We start from the raw sequence: 17,034 nt of genomic DNA on the forward strand, positions 1-17,034 counted from the left end.
TCAACAACAGCAGCTTGTCAGACACCTCCGTAGCTTGTTACTCAATATAGCCGAAACGTATGAGCTCTTTAAGACTGTTTCGGTGTATATTGGTCCCTGTGTTTAAAACATACTTGTTTCGTATAGCTAGTTTCCCCATTTAATTAAATATATACTTTGTTAAGTTAGTAGCTAGCTGGATTGCTGAATTAGCTTAGAACCAGGCTAGTTGTTAATGCTAACTAGCTAACATCTCGGACCATGAGTTCACTAAGCTACTCTCCTCCTGATAAAGAAGAGGAGGTCTGCTGGACGGAGAAAGAAGCTCTGGGACTGAACATTGTCGTGAAAGAGGAGGAGGGGGATATTACAGTAAAAGGAGAGGAAGACGCTTTCAGAATGAAAGAGGAGGTAGAGGAGGCCATCAGTATCACATTAAAAGAAGAGGATGATGTTACAGTGAAAGAAGAGAAAGAACATATTAGAGTGAAAGATGAAGAGGGGATAGAGGCTGTCACAGTGGAAGAAGAGCAGGTAGAAGCTTTCAGAATTAAAAAGGAGGAAGAGGAGCAGGATGTTATAGTGAAAGAAGAGAAAGAACCTTTTGAAGAGGAAGAGGAGGCTGAAGATTTGATTAACACCAGTGAGTACTGTCTTAAAAGCAGGGCCACAAACTGCCCTTATTGAATTAATACATCATTTTAATATCTGGCTCTGAGCCTCGCCATTGATTCTTGGAGAATATAACTTATAAATGTCCACTGAATGTAGTTCAACTGTTGTACTCTATCCGAACCCAAAATATAAGCTTGTTTTACTCTCATAGTTTTTTAACAATGTAACTGTAAATGAACTCTGTATATCCTCAAAACATGGAGGTAGTTCCATTTGTATTTATTAAGGATCCCTTTTAGGTTGTGCTAAGGCAGCAGCTACTCTTCCTGGATTTTATTATGGATCCCCATTAGGTCCTGTCAAGGCAGCAGCTACTCTTCCTGGGGTCCAGCAACATTAAGGCAGTTATATATGATTTAAAAAGGCAACAGCTATTTCCTGGGGTTTATGACCCCATTACATTTCAAACAGCTTTTCCTGGGGTTTAATTATATATGTGTTCCATCAGGCCACTACTCTACTACCACATATCTACAATACATTACGTGTGTTTCCATCAGGCCACTTACCACATATCTACAACATATTGTGTTCCATCAGGCCACTACTCTACCACCACATATCTACAACATATTGTGTTCCATCAGGCCACTACTCTACCACCACATATCTACAACATATTGTGTTCCATCAGGCCACTACTCTACCACCACATATCTACAATACATTACATGTGTTCCATCAGGCCACTACTCTACCACCACATATCTACAACATATTGTGTTCCATCAGGCCACTACTCTACCACCACATATCTACAACATATTGTGTTCCATCAGGCCACTACTCTACTACCACATATCTACAATACATTACGTGTGTTCCATCAGGCCACTACTCTACTACCACATATCTACAACATATTGTGTTCCATCAGGCCACTACTCTACTACCACATATCTACAACATATTGTGTTCCATCAGGCCACTACTCTACCACCACATATCTACAACACATTACGTGTGTTCCATCAGGCCACTACTCTACCACCACATATCTACAGTACATAGTCCATGTGTAGGTGTGTAGGTGTGCGTCTTCTCATATGTATGTCTATGTGGTTCTTCATTGTCCACACTGTTCCATAAGGTGTAGTTTTATGTTTTTTTTTACCAAATCTGATTCTACTGTACTTGTACTTGCATCAGTTACCTGATGTGGAATATAGTTCCATGTAGTCATGGCTCTATGTAGTACTGTGCTTCTCCCATAGTCTGTTCTATACTTGGAGACTGTGAAGAGACCTCTGGTGGCATGTCTTGTGGGGTATGTATGGGTGTCTGAGCTTGTGTGCCAGTAGTTCAAGCATACAGCTCGGTGCATTCAGCTTGTCAACACCTCTCACAAATACAAGCAGTGATGCATCTCTCCTCTACTTTGAGCCAGGAGAGATTGACATGCATATCATTGTTAGCTCTCTGTGTACATCCAAGGGCCAGTCGTGCTGCCCTGTTCTGAACCTATTTACATTTTCCTAAGTCCCTCTTTGTGGCACCTGACCACACGACTGAACAGTAGTTCAGGTGCGACAAAACTAGAGCCTGTAGGACCTGCCTTGTTGATAGTGTTGTTAAGAAGGTAGAAACTAGGACCTGCCTTGTTGATAGTGTTAAGAAGGTATAAACTAGGACCTGCCTTGTTGATAGTGTTGTTAAGAAGGTAGAAACTAGGACCTGCCTTGTTGATAGTGTTGTTAAGAAGGTAGAAACTAGAGCCTGTAGGACCTGCCTTGTTGATAGTGTTGTTAAGAAGGTAGAAACTAGAGCCTGTAGGACCTGCCTTGTTGATAGTGTTGTTTAAGAAGGTAGAAACTAGGACCTGCATTGTTGATAGTGTTGTTAAGAAGGTAGAAACTAGAGCCTGTAGGACCTGCCTTGTTGTTGTTTAAGAAGACAGAGCAGCCCTTCATTTGTTATACTTCTCCCCATCCTAGCTACTGTTGTTTCAACATGTTATGTCCATGACCGTTTACAATCCAGGGATACTGATATCCTGAACCAGGTTGCAGGCACTGGTTGCAGTTTTGAGTTTTTTTTCTTGAGTGGGCAGCTTGTTGATATTGAAATATTGAAGTCAGTATTGAAATCACCAAGAAAATATATCTCTCTGTTGATATTACATACATTATCAAGCATTGTCAGCCAGTAAAATACTGGTTCTAAATATTCCTAAGTTTCAAAAGTAAATTGAATTGCTAAAATATAGATAACTATCAACAGTAATAGTCTTAAGCAAAGCAGATGGCATCGTTTTCTTGTTTTACAATTGTACAGATAGTCAGGGGGTACACTCCAACACTCAGACATCATTTACAAACGAAGCATGTGTTTAGTGAGTCCTCCAGATCAGAGGCAGTAGGGATGCCCAGGGATGTTCTCTGTTTAGTGAGTCCTCCAGATCAGAGGCAGTAGGGATGCCCACATGTTCTCTTGATAAGTGTGTGAATTGGACCACTTTCCTGGCCTGCTAAGTGTTCAAAATGTAACAAGTATTTTTGGGTGTGAGGGGAAAATGTATGTTGTAAAAAGTACATTATTATCTTTAGGAATGTAGTGAAGTAAAAGTTGTCAAAAATATAAATAGTAAAGTACAGATAGCCCAAAAAAGTACTTAAGTAGTACTTTAAAGTATTTTTCCTTAAGTACTTTACACCACTGGTTATAGGGACATAAATTAGGCTACTTACATTGTCTTCCAACACCCCTGGGATAATGTACATTTGCTGACGCATTATGACAACTCAGCGATACAATGGTAGGGATTAAATGAGCTGGGCTTGGGTCATTGATAAGTTATTGTACATAATGGCTCCGTGGAGGATGGCTGTCGTTTTACGGGCTCCTAACCAACTGTGCTATTTTGTAATTTTTCAAAAAGTTATCTTTTAACTTATTTTGTACATGTTGTTGCTGCTACCGTTTCATATGACCGAAAATAACTTCTGGACATCAGAACTGGGATTACTCACCTCGAACTGAACAAGTCCGAGGCGAAGGATATACTGCAGATACCCGACCAGACCTAAAGATAAGCCCTAAGATATACTGCTTTCTCGAGAACAGGCCCAAATCCCCATCATTTGCGTAAAGAAAAGACAGAGAAAAAGGGGGCGGAGGTCGGGCGAGTGAGTAAACCTCCACTGCGAACCTTTCTATTGGCCAACGTTGTTGGAAAACAAAAATGCACTTATATCCAACGGGACATTACAAACTGTAATTTTATGCTTCACCGAGTCATAGCTGAACGAGGACATGGATAATATTGAGCTGGCTGGGTTTACTGTGTATCGGTAGGACAGAGAAGTTATGTCTGGCAAGACGACGGGTGGGGGTGTGTGTCTATTTGTCCATAACACCTGGTGCGTGATGTCTAATATTAAAGAAGTCACAGGGTATTACTCGCCTGAGGTGTGCAACGTGCAAAAAGAGGAATCTGAGGGTTGTCTTTATTCAGTATGGTTCACATGGGGGAAAGGGAAGAGGAGTCTGAGGGTCGGCTTTATTCAGTATGGTTCTACATTATAATAGGGGGAAAGGAAAGAGGAGTCTGAGGGTCGGCTTTTATAATCAGTATGGTTAATACAGACAGAATAAGGCTCATGGTAGCTAATACAATAATAAGGCTCCATGGTAGCTAATACAGTAAATAGAATAAGGCTCCATGGTAGCTAATACATTATAATAGAATAAGGCACCATGGTAGCTAATACAGTAGAATAGAATAAGGCTCCATGGTAGCTAGAATAAGGCAGTATAATAGAATAAATAAGGCTCCATGGTAGCTAATACATTATAATAGAATAAGGCTCCATGGTAGCTAATACATTATAATAGAATAAGGCTCCATGGTAGAATACATTATAATAGAATAAGGCTCCATGGTAGCTAATACATTATAATAGAATAAGGCTCCATGGTAGCTAATACAGTAGATATAGAATAAGGCTCCAGAATAAGGCTATAATAAGGCTCATGGTAGCTAATACAGTAGAATAGAATAAGGCTCCATGGTAGCTAATACATTATAATATAATAAGGCTCCATGGTAGCTAATACAGTAGAATAGAATAAGGCTCCATGGTAGCTAATACATTATAATAAGGCTCCATGGTAGCTAATACATTATAATAAGGCTCCATGGTAGCTAATACAGTAGAATAGAATAAGGCACCAATGTTGAAATATGAGTAGATTTAAAATAATATGAATTAATGATATAAAATGACTCAATGAGACAAACCTTTCACAATGTAATGGACTATGAATTACTGCAAATAGAGACAGTGGTACACAATGACACAGCCCCTAGATATAATTTAAATAGAGACAGTGGTACACAATGACACAGCCCCTAGATATAATTTAAATAGAGACAGTGGTACACAATGACACAGCCCCTAGATATAATTTAAATAGAGACAGTGGTACACAATGACACAGCCCCTAGATATAATTTAAATAGAGACAGTGGTACACAATGACACAGCCCCTAGATATAATTTAAATAATCCACAATATGATTAAAACAAGTTATGAAATCGTAGATCCAAAAATAAAACATGTTCTTGATTAATATCATCAATAGAATATCAAAAACCTGTTCCTAGAAAAGCGTCACAGTGATGTACAGTGCATTCGGAAAGTATTCAGACCCCTTGACTTTTTCCACATTTTGTTACGTTACAGCCTTATTCTACAAATGTATCCTATACTGACTAGTCTATTACATGTATCCTATACTGACTAGTCTATTACATGTATCCTATACTGACTAGTCTATTACATGTATCCTATACTGACTAGTCTATTACATGTATCCTATACTGACTAGTCTATTTACATTAGTAATACATCCTATACTGACTAGTCTATTTATCCATTAGGTCTAATACATGTATCCTATACTGACTAGTCTATTACATGTATCCTATACTGACTAGTCTATTTATCCATTAGGTCTAATACATGTATCTATACTGACTAGTCTATTTACCCATTAGGTCTATTACATGTATCCTATACTGACTAGTCTATTACATGTATCTATACTGACTAGTCTATTACATGTATCCTATACTGAATGGTCTATTACATGTATCCTATACTGACTAGTCTATTTATCCATTAGTCTAATACATGTATCCTATACTGACTAGTCTATTTGTATCCTATACTAGGTCTATTACATGTATCCTATACTGACTAGTCTATTACATGTATCCTATACTGACTAGTCTATTACATGTATCCTATACTGACTAGTCTATTACATGTATCCTATACTGACTAGTCTATTTATCCATTATGTCTAATACATGTATCCTATTCTGACTAGTCTATTTACCTATTAGGTCTAATACCTGTATCCTATACTGACTAGTCTATTACATGTATCCTATACTGACTAGTCTATTACATGTATCCTATACTGACTAGTCTATTACATGTACATCCTATACTGACTAGTCTATTACATGTATCCTATACTGACTAGTCTATTACATGTATCCTATACTGACTAGTCTATTTATCCATTAGGTCTAATACATGTATCCTATACTGACTAGTCTATTTACCTATTACTAGTCTATTACATGTATCCTATACTGACTAGTCTACATGTATCCTATACTGACTAGTCTATTACATGTATCCTATACTGACTAGTCTATTACATGTATCCTATACTGACTAGTCTATTACATGTATCCTATACTGACTAGTCTATTACATGTATCCTATACTGACTAGTCTATTACATGTATCCTATACTGACTAGTCTATTACATGTATCCTATACTGACTAGTCTATTACATGTATCCTATACTGACTAGTCTATTACATGTATCCTATACTGACTAGTCTATTACATGTATCCTATACTGACTAGTCTATTACATGTATCCTATACTGACTAGTCTATTACATGTATCCTATACTGACTAGTCTATTTATCCATTAGGTCTAATACATGTATCCTATACTGACTAGTCTATTACATGTATCCTATACTGACTAGTCTATTACATGTATCCTATACTGACTAGTCTATTTATCCATTAGGTCTATTACATGTATCCTATACTGACTAGTCTATTACATGTATCCTATACTGACTAGTCTATTTATCTATTAGGTCTAATACATGTATCCTATACTGACTAGTCTATTACATGTATCCTATTCTGACTAGTCTATTACATGTATCCTATACTGACTAGTCTATTTACCTATCTATACTGTATCCTATACTGACTAGTCTAGTCTAATACATGTATCCTATACTGACTAGTCTATTTATCCATTAGGTCTATTACATGTATCCTATACTGACTAGTCTATTACATGTATCCTATACTGACTAGTCTATTACATGTAGATACTGACTAGTCTAATACATGTATCCTATACTGACTAGTCTATTTATCCATTAGGTCTATTACATGTATCCTATACTGACTAGTCTATTACATGTATCCTATACTGACTAGTCTATTACATGTATCCTATACTGACTAGTCTATTTATCCATTAGGTCTAGATGTATCCTATACTGACTAGTCTATTTACCTATTATGTCTATTACATGTATCCTATACTGACTAGTCTATTACATGTATCCTATACTGACTAGTCTATTACATGTATCCTATACTGACTAGTCTATTTATCCATTAGGTCTATTAATAATACTGACTAGTCTATTACATGTATCCTATACTGACTAGTCTATTTAACCATTAGGTCTAATACATGTATCCTATACTGACTAGTCTAATACATGTATCCTATACTGACTAGTCTATGTATCTATTAGGTCTATTACATGTATCCTATACTGACTAGTCTATTACATGTATCCTATACTGACTAGTCTATTACATGTATCCTATACTGACTAGTCTATTACATGTATCCTATACTGACTAGTCTATTACATGTATCCTATACTGACTAGTCTATTACCATGGTCTATTACATGTATCCTATACTGACTAGTCTATTACATGTATCCTATACTGACTAGTCTATTTACCTATTAGGTCTAATACATGTATCCTATACTGACTAGTCTATTACATGTATCCTATACTGACTAGTCTATTACATGTATCCTATACTGACTAGTCTATTACATGTATCCTATACTGACTAGTCTATTACATGTATCCTATACTGATTACATGTATCCTATTACATTACATGTATCCTATACTGACTAGTCTATTTATCCTATTAGGTCTAATACATGTATCCTATACTGACTAGTCTATTACATGTATCCTATACTGACTAGTCTATTTATCCATGACTAGTCTATTACATGTATCCTATACTGACTAGTCTATTTACCCATTAGGTCTATTACATGTATCCTATACTGACTAGTCTATTACATGTATCCTATACTGAGTCTATTACATGTATCCTATACTGACTAGTCTATTACATGTATCCTATACTGACTAGTCTATTTATCCATTAGGTCTAATACATGTATCCTATACTGACTAGTCTATTACATGTATCCTATACTGACTAGTCTATTACATGTATCCTATACTGACTACTAGTCTATTTACCTATTATTACATGTATCCTATACTGACTAGTCTATTACATGTATCCTATACTGACTAGTCTATTACATGTATCCTATGCTGACTAGTCTATTTATCTATTAGGTCTAATACATGTATCCTATACTGACTAGTCTATTACATGTATCCTATACTGACTAGTCTATTACATGTATCCTATACTGACTAGTCTATTACATGTATCCTATACTGACTAGTCTATTACATGTATCCTATACTGACTAGTCTATTACATGTATCCTATACTGACTAGTCTATTACATGTATCCTATACTGACTAGTCTATTACATGTATCCTATACTGACTAGTCTATTTATCCATTAGGTCTATTACATGTATCCTATACTGACTAGTCTATTTATCCATTAGGTCTATTACATGTATCCTATACTGACTAGTTTATTACATGTATCCTATACTGACTAGTCTATTTATCCATTAGGTCTTATACATGTATCCTATACTGACTAGTCTATTACATGTATCCTATACTGACTAGTCTATTACATGTATCCTATACTGACTAGTCTATTACATGTATCCTATACTGACTAGTCTATTACATGTATCCTATCCTATAGTCTATTTACTAGTCTAATACATGTATCCTATACTGACTAGTCTATTACATGTATCCTATACTGACTAGTCTATTACATGTATCCTATACTGACTAGTCTATTTATCCATTAGGTCTAATACATGTATCCTATACTGACTAGTCTATTTATCCATTAGGTCTATACATGTATCCTATACTGACTATTTATCCATTAGTCTATTACATGTATCCTATACTGACTAGTCTATTACATGTATCCTATACTGACTAGTCTATTACATGTATCCTATCCTACTGACTAGTCTATTTATCTATTAGGTCTAATACATGTATCCTATACTGACTAGTCTATTACATGTATCCTATACTGACTAGTCTATTTATCCATTAGGTCTAATACATGTATCCTATACTGACTAGTCTATTTATCCATTAGGTCTAATACATGTATCCTATACTGACTAGTCTATTACATGTATCCTATACTGACTAGTCTATTACATGTATCCTATACTGACTAGTCTATTACATGTATCCTATACTGACTAGTCTATTTATCCATTAGGTCTATTACATGTATCCTATACTGACTAGTCTATTACATGTATCCTATACTGACTAGTCTATTACATGTATCCTATACTGACTAGTCTATTACATGTATCCTATACTGACTAGTCTATTTATCCATTAGGTCTATTACATGTATCCTATACTGACTAGTCTATTACATGTATCCTATACTGACTAGTCTATTACATGTATCCTATACTGACTAGTCTATTTATCTATTAGGTCTATTACATGTATCCTATACTGACTAGTCTATTTACCCATTATGTCTATTACATGTATCCTATACTGACTAGTCTATTACATGTATCCTATACTGACTAGTCTATTACATGTATCCTATACTGACTAGTCTATTTATCCATTAGGTCTAATACATGTATCCTATACTGACTAGTCTATTACATGTATCCTATACTGACTAGTCTATTTATCCATTAGGTCTAATACATGTATCCTATACTGACTAGTCTATTTATCTATTAGGTCTAATACATGTATCCTATACTGACTAGTCTATTTATCTATTAGGTCTATTACATGTATCCTATACTGACTAGTCTATTACATGTATCCTATACTGACTAGTCTATTACATGTATCCTATACTGACTAGTCTATTACATGTATCCTATACTGACTAGTCTATTACATGTATCCTATACTGACTAGTCTATTACATGTATCATATATACTGACTAGTCTATTACATGTATCCTATACTGACTAGTCTATTTATCCATTAGGTCTAATACATGTATCCTATACTGACTAGTCTATTACATGTATCCTATACTAGTCTATTACATGTATCCTATAGACTAGTCTATTACATGTATCCTATACTGACTAGTCTATTACATGTATCCTATACTGACTAGTCTATTTATCCTATACTGAGGTCTAATACATGTATCCTATACTGACTAGTCTATTTATCCATTAGGTCTATTACATGTATCCTATACTGACTAGTCTATTACATGTATCCTATACTGACTAGTCTATTTATCCTATTACTAGTCTAATACATGTATCCTATACTGACTAGTCTATTACATGTATCCTATACTGACTAGTCTATTACATGTATCCTATACTGACTAGTCTATTACATGTATCCTATACTGACTAGTCTATTGTATCCTATACTGACATCTATTACATGTATCCTATACCTATACTGACTAGTCTTAGGTCTAATAATGTATCCTATACTGACTAGTCTATTTATCCATGAGTCTAATACATGTGTCCTATACTGAATAGTCTATTTACCCATTAGGTCTAATACATGTATCCTATACTGACTAGTCTATTACATGTATCCTATACTGACTAGTCTATTTATCTATTAGGTCTAATGAATGCATAACAACCATGAAGTTCAATAGTGTTTTTATTGGCCTATACATCACAACAGCCACTCTTTATTTGTTATTGAGGGATCTATTCTGGATTAAACCTCATAGGAAGACAGTTTTATCATGTGGTGGTTTCATTCAGGTCTCAGTTTCACTCAATACTCTGTCTTTGGCAGGAGAGGGACCAGACTCTCACTCTGACAGCGGGAAGAGTCCTTCAGGGGAACCAGACCCAGAGACGTCCAAACCAGCAAGACCACACCACTGCGCCCACTGTGGAAAGAGTTTTACCCGGTTCTGGAACCTAAAACAGCACGAGACGATGCACACAGGAGAAAAGCCTTTTCAATGTTCCCAGTGTGGAAAGAGTTTTACCTGGTTAAGGGCCCTGAATAGGCATGAAGAAATACATACAGCAGGGAGGAAGACCTACCAATGCTCCCAGTGCGGAAAGAGTTTTACTCAGTTAGGAAGCCTGAAAATACATGAGAGAATTCATACAGGAGAGAAGCCTTACCCTTGCTCCCTGTGTGGAAAGAATTTTACCATGTTAGGCAATCTTAAAAAACACGAGAAAATACACTCAGGAGAGAAGCCTTACCACTGTTCTCTGTGTGGAAAGAGTTTTACCCAGATAGGGAGTCTGAAAACACATGAGAGAATGCACACAGGAGAGAAGCCTTATTACTGCTCCCAGTGTGGCAAGTATTTTTCTCATTTAGAGACCCTGAAAATACATAAGAGAATACATACAGGAGAGAAGCCTCACCACTGCTCCCTGTGTGGAAAGAGTTTGACCACTTTGGGCAATCTAAAAGAGCATGAGAGGACACACACGGGAGAAAAGCCTTTTAAGTGTTCCCTCTGTGGAAAGAGTTTTACCCATTTAGCGAGCCTGAAAAGGCATAAAGGAATACACACAGGAGAAAAGCCTTACCAGTTCTCCCAGTGAGGAAAGAGATTTTCACGATTACAGGACCTTACATCACATGAGAGGACACACCTGACCACTGCTCCCAATGTGGAAAGACATTTTACCTTGTTAGGGATCCTGAAAAACAAGACCTACCACTGCTCTCAGTGTGGAATAAGATTTACCTGGTTATAGAACCTGAAATAATTCATACAAATACACAGGAGGAAACGACATACCACTGCTCTAATTGTGGAAAGACATTTTCCCAGTCAGAGGACCTTAAATCACATGAGAGAATAGAGAGGCTGTGTTCTGACTTGTGCTTTTGACTGAGAATTTGTGTTTTTGTTTAATACCACATTAAATCATATTCAAAAAAGTTTTACAGGAATTGGTTTTAAAAAGTTTACAGGAGAGGCCTGGGAATTCCTGTAAACCTTTTTTGAGTATGATTTAATGTGGTATTAAACAAATATATATTACACTGCTCAAAAAAATAAAGGGAACACTTAAACAACACAATGTAACTCCAAGTCAATCACACTTCTGTGAAATCAAACTGTCCACTTAGGAAGCAACAGTGATTGACAATAAATTTCACATGCTGTTGTGCAAATGGAATATACAACAGGTGGAAATTATAGGCAATTAGCAAGACACCCCCAATAAAGGAGTGGTTCTACAGGTGGCGACCACAGACCACTTCTCAGTTCCTATGCTTCCTGGCTGATGTTTTGGTCACTTTTGAATGCTGGCGGTGCTTTCACTCTAGTGGTAGCATGAGACGGAGTCTACAACCCACACAAGTGGCTCAGGTAGTGCAGCTCATCCAGGATGGCACATCAATGCGAGCTGTGGCAAAAGGTTTGCTGTGTCTGTCAGCGTAGTGTCCAGAGCATGGAGGCGCTACCAGGAGACAGGCCAGTACATCAGGAGATGTGGAGGAGGCCGTAGGAGGGCAACAACCCAGCAGCAGGACCGCTACCTCCGCATCTGTGCAAGGAGGAGCAGGAGGAGCACTGCCAGAGCCCTGCAAAATGACCTCCAGCAGGCCACAAATGTGCATGTGTCTGCTCAAATGGTCAGAAACAGACTCCACGAGGGTGGTATGAGGGCCCGACGTCCACAGGTGGGGGTTGTGCTTACAGCCCAACACCGTGCAGGACGTTTGGCATTTGCCAGAGAACACCAAGATCAAATTCACCACTGGCGCCCTGTGCTCTTCACAGATGAAAGCAGGTTCACACTGAGCACATGTGACAGACGTGACAGTCTGGAGACACCGTGGAGAATGTTCTGCTGCCTGCAACATCCTCCAGCATGACCGGTTTGGTGGTGGGTCAGTCTTGGTGTGGGGTGGCATTTCTTTGGGGGCCGCACAGCCCTCCATGTGCTCGCCAGAGGTAACCTGACTGCCATTAGGTACCCGAGATGAGATCCTCAGACCCCTTGTGAGACCATATGCTGGTGCGGTTGACCCTGGGTTCCTCCTAATGCAAGACAATGCTAGACCTCATGTGGCTGGAGTGTGTCAGCAGTTCCTGCAAGAGGAAGGCATTGATGCTATGGACTGGCCCGCCCATTCCCCAGACCTGAATCCAATTGAGCACATCTGGGACATCATGTCTCGTTCCATCCACCAACGCCACATTGCACCACAGACTGTCCAGGAGTTGTAGGGAGGTCATACGGGCACGTGGAGGCCACACACACTACTGAGCCTCATTTTGACTGGTTTTAAGGACATTACATCAAAGTTGGATCAGCCTGTAGTGTGGTTTTCCACTTTAATTTTGAGTGTGTCTCCAAATCCAGACCTCCATGGGTTGATACATTTGATTTCCATTGATCATTTTTGTGTGATTTGGTGTCAGCACATTCAACTATGGAAAGAAAAAAGTATTTAATTCATTCAGATCTAGGATGTGTTATTTTAGTGTTCCCTTTATTTTTTTTTTTGAGCAGTGTATATCGTTTTTTTGTTGTTTTTGTGGTTGCCTGTTTTGCATGTTATTGTGGCATTAATATGCATCACATCAGTTTGCAAACAATGTAAAAAAAAAAACATGAATTAATAAATATTGCATTAATAAAGCCGCATACTTTTTTTGCTTTCTTGAGCTCCAAAGTGCAGGTGTTTCAGCTCAGTGCTTTCTGTGGTGGTGGAGCAGGCAGCGGAAAATATGGAGCGAAGGGGTTGGTTCTCTAGTTGCAGATGTTTTACATGCCCCCAACCGATTGTTTTTTTGTCTGTTTATCTGCGTTATCTGTGTTGTATTTAACTTATGTTTTTTACCATTACTATTTTTGTTCATAATGTTGCCGCTAACATCTCTTATGACCGAAAATAACAGGACCTCGGTGACTCACCACGGCAGAATCATTTTTCTTCTTTCACCACTCTGACGAGCCTGAGGCGGAGGATATATGGCTCCCTCGGAACAGGCCCCGACCCCAGTGATCTGCTTGAAGAGGAGACGGAGAAAGAGAGGTCTGAGGGAGGGCTGCGTTCTGAAGAGTCGGATGCGATCGAAGAAAAAAAAACACTCCACCTCAATTCTGCTAGCAAATGTGCAATCTTTGGACAATAAAATGGACAAGTTATTGGGAAGATTAAACTACCAACGGGACATTAAAAACTGTAACATCTTATGCTTCACGGAGTCGTGGCTGAACTACGACACTACCAACATACAGCTGGCTGGTTATACGCTGTACTGGAAGGATAGAACAGCAGCGTCTGGTAAGACAAGGGGCGGAGGTCTATGTATTTTTGTAAGGAAGTCTCGAGCTATTGAATTATTACTATACTATTGCCTGAAGTAGAGTTTCTCATGATAAGCTGTAGACCACACTATCTACCTAGAGAGTTTATCTGCATTTTTCGTAGCTGTTTACATACCACCACCGACTGAGGCTGGCACTAAGACCGCATTGCCTGAAGTAGAGTTTCTTATGATAAGCTGCAGACCACATTACCTACCAAGAGAGTTTATCTATATTCTTTGTAGCCGTTCACATACCACCACAGATAGAGGCTGGCACTAAGACAGCATTGAATGAGCTTCATTCCCCCATAAGCAAACAGGAAACTGCTCACCCAGAGGCGGCGCTCCTAGTAGCCAAGGACTTTAATGAAGGGAAACTTAAATCAGTTTTACCAAATTTCTATCAGCATGTTAAATGTGCAACCAGAGGAAAAAGCACTCTGGACCACCTAGACTCCACACACAGAGACGCATACAAAGCTCTCCCTCACCCTCCATTTGGCAAAATCTGACCATAATTCCATCCTCTTGATTCCTGCTTACAAGCAAAAATTTAAGAGGGAAGCACCAGTGACTAGATCAATAAAAAAGTGGTCAGATGAAGCAGATGCTAAGCTACAGGACTGTTTTGCTAGCAAAGACTGGAATATGTTCCGGGATTCCCCCAATGGCATTGAGGAGTACACCACATCAGTCACTGGCTTCATCAATAAGTGCATCGATGATGTCGTCCCCACAGTGACCGTACGTATATACCCCAACCAGAAGCCATGGATTACAGGCAACATCCGCACTGAGTGAAAGGCTAGAGCTGCCGCTTTCGAGGAGCGGGAATCTAACCCGGAAGCTTATAAGAAATCCCGTTATGCCCTCCAATGAACCATCAAACAGGCAAAGCGTCAATACCTGACTAAGGTTGAGTCGTACAACACCGGCTCCAACACTCCTCGGATGTGGCAGGGCCTGCAAACCATTACAGACTACAAAGGGAAGCACAGCCGAGAGCTGTCCAGTGACACGAGCCTACCGGACAAGCTAAACTACTTCTACGCTCGCTTCAAGGCAAATAACACTGAAAAATGCATGAGAGCACCAGCTGTACCGGAAGACTTTTACGTCACTACATTCCTAAAGAAAATAATGTTCTTTTTACTCCATACATTTTCCCTGACACCCAAAAGTTGCAGGACAGGAAAAGGGTCCAATTCACACACTTATCAAGAGAACACGTGGTCATCCCTACTGCCTCTGATCTGGCAGACACAAATGCATAATTTATATAGCCCCTGGCTATCTGTGCATTTGAAAAACAAGAAAATGGTGCTGTCTGCTTTGCGTAATATAAGGAATTTGAAGTGATTTATACTTTCACTTTTGATAGTTGAGTATATTTAGAACCAAATACTTTTAGACTTCTCATAATTGTAGATTTTTACTCAAGTACTATTTTACTGGGTGACTTTCACTTTTACTTGAGTACCTTTCTATTAAGGGATCTGAAGTTTTACTCAAGTATCACAATTGGGTACTTTCTCCACCACTGCCGTTTTATCATTTTGAAGTGTCATTCAGTCTTTCTGTTTAACTAAATACTCTGTTTTTCTTTGGCAGGAGAGAGACCAGACTCTCACTTTGACAGCGGAAAGAGTCCTTCAGGGGAACCAGACCCAGAGACGGGTCCTTCAGGGGAACCAGACCCAAAGAAGAGTCCTTCAGGGGAACCAGACCCAGAGACATCCAAACCTGCAGGACGACACCACTGTTCCCTCTGTGGAAAGAGTTTTACTAAGCTACAGAACCTAAGAGTGCATGAGAGAACACACAGAGGGGAAAAGCCTTTCCACTGCTCTCAGTGTGGAAAGAGGTTTACCCGTTTAGAGAACCTGAAACAGCATGATAGAATACACAGAGGGGAGAAGCCTTACCATTGTTCCCATTGTGGAAAGCGCTTTAGGTCGTTAGGCACCCTGACAACGCATGAGAGAATACACACAGGAGAGATGCCTTACCACTGTTCCCACTGTGGAGAGAGTTTTAGGTGGTCAGGGAGCCTGAAAACACATGAAAGGACACACACACAAGAAAAGCCCTACCAATGCTCCCTGTGTGGAAAGAGATTTACAGAGTTAGGGTCCCTGAAAATACACAATAGAATACACACAGGAGAGAAGCCTTATTACTGCTCCCAATGTGGAGTAAATTTTACCTGGTTGGCGAGCCTGAAAACACATGAGAGAATACATACAGGAGAAAGGTCTTACCACTGTTCCCACTGTGGAAAGAGCTTTAGTGGATTAGTGAACCTGAAACAGCATGAGAGAGTGCACACAGGAGAGAAGCCATACCAATGCACCCTGTGTGGAAAGCATTTTACCCATTTGGGGAACCTAAAAGAGCATGAGAGGACACACACAGAAAAAAGCCCTACCAATGCTCTCTGTGCGGAAAGAGTTTTACCAAGTTAGTTGGCCTGAATAAGCATGACCGGACACACACACAAGGAGATAAGACCTACCACTGCTCCCAGTGTGGAAAGACATTTACCCGGTTAAGGTACCTGAATGAACATGAAACAATACACACAAATACACTCG

The 17,034-nt window shown here is 38.8% G+C and overlaps 2 protein-coding genes across 2 annotated transcripts; both read left to right on the forward strand.

The window, feature by feature from the left end:
- Positions 1–12,237, forward strand: LOC112239913 (zinc finger protein 239-like). Its single transcript, XM_042310250.1, has 2 exons — positions 1–622; positions 10,933–12,237. Exons 1-2 carry the CDS (start codon positions 241–243, stop codon positions 11,706–11,708), a joined length of 1,158 nt encoding a protein of 385 aa, XP_042166184.1. The 5' UTR covers positions 1–240; the 3' UTR covers positions 11,709–12,237.
- Positions 12,238–14,099: 1,862 nt separating this feature from the next.
- LOC112239912 (zinc finger protein 239-like) lies at positions 14,100–17,034 on the forward strand. The gene is made up of 3 exons (XM_042310596.1): positions 14,100–14,163; positions 16,052–16,201; positions 16,277–17,034. The coding sequence occupies exons 1-3, from the start codon at positions 14,100–14,102 to the stop codon at positions 16,903–16,905; spliced, it is 843 nt and encodes a 280-aa protein (XP_042166530.1). The 3' UTR covers positions 16,906–17,034.

This window comes from Oncorhynchus tshawytscha, linkage group LG31 (assembly GCF_018296145.1).
Source record: "Oncorhynchus tshawytscha isolate Ot180627B linkage group LG31, Otsh_v2.0, whole genome shotgun sequence".
NCBI lineage: Eukaryota > Metazoa > Chordata > Actinopteri > Salmoniformes > Salmonidae > Oncorhynchus > Oncorhynchus tshawytscha.

Coding starts and splice junctions, on each gene's coding strand:
- LOC112239913 (XM_042310250.1), top strand. CDS start 241: ATGAGTTCACTAAGCTACTCTCCTCCTGATAAAGAAGAGGAGGTCTGC. Junction 623..10,932: donor TGAAGATTTGATTAACACCA/GTGAGTACTGTC, acceptor TGTCTTTGGCAG/GAGAGGGACCAGACTCTCAC.
- LOC112239912 (XM_042310596.1), top strand. CDS start 14,100: ATGGCTCCCTCGGAACAGGCCCCGACCCCAGTGATCTGCTTGAAGAGG. Junction 14,164..16,051: donor GAGGAGACGGAGAAAGAGAG/GTCTGAGGGAGG, acceptor TTTCTTTGGCAG/GAGAGAGACCAGACTCTCAC. Junction 16,202..16,276: donor ACCTGCAGGACGACACCACT/GTTCCCTCTGTG, acceptor GAGGGGAAAAGC/CTTTCCACTGCTCTCAGTGT.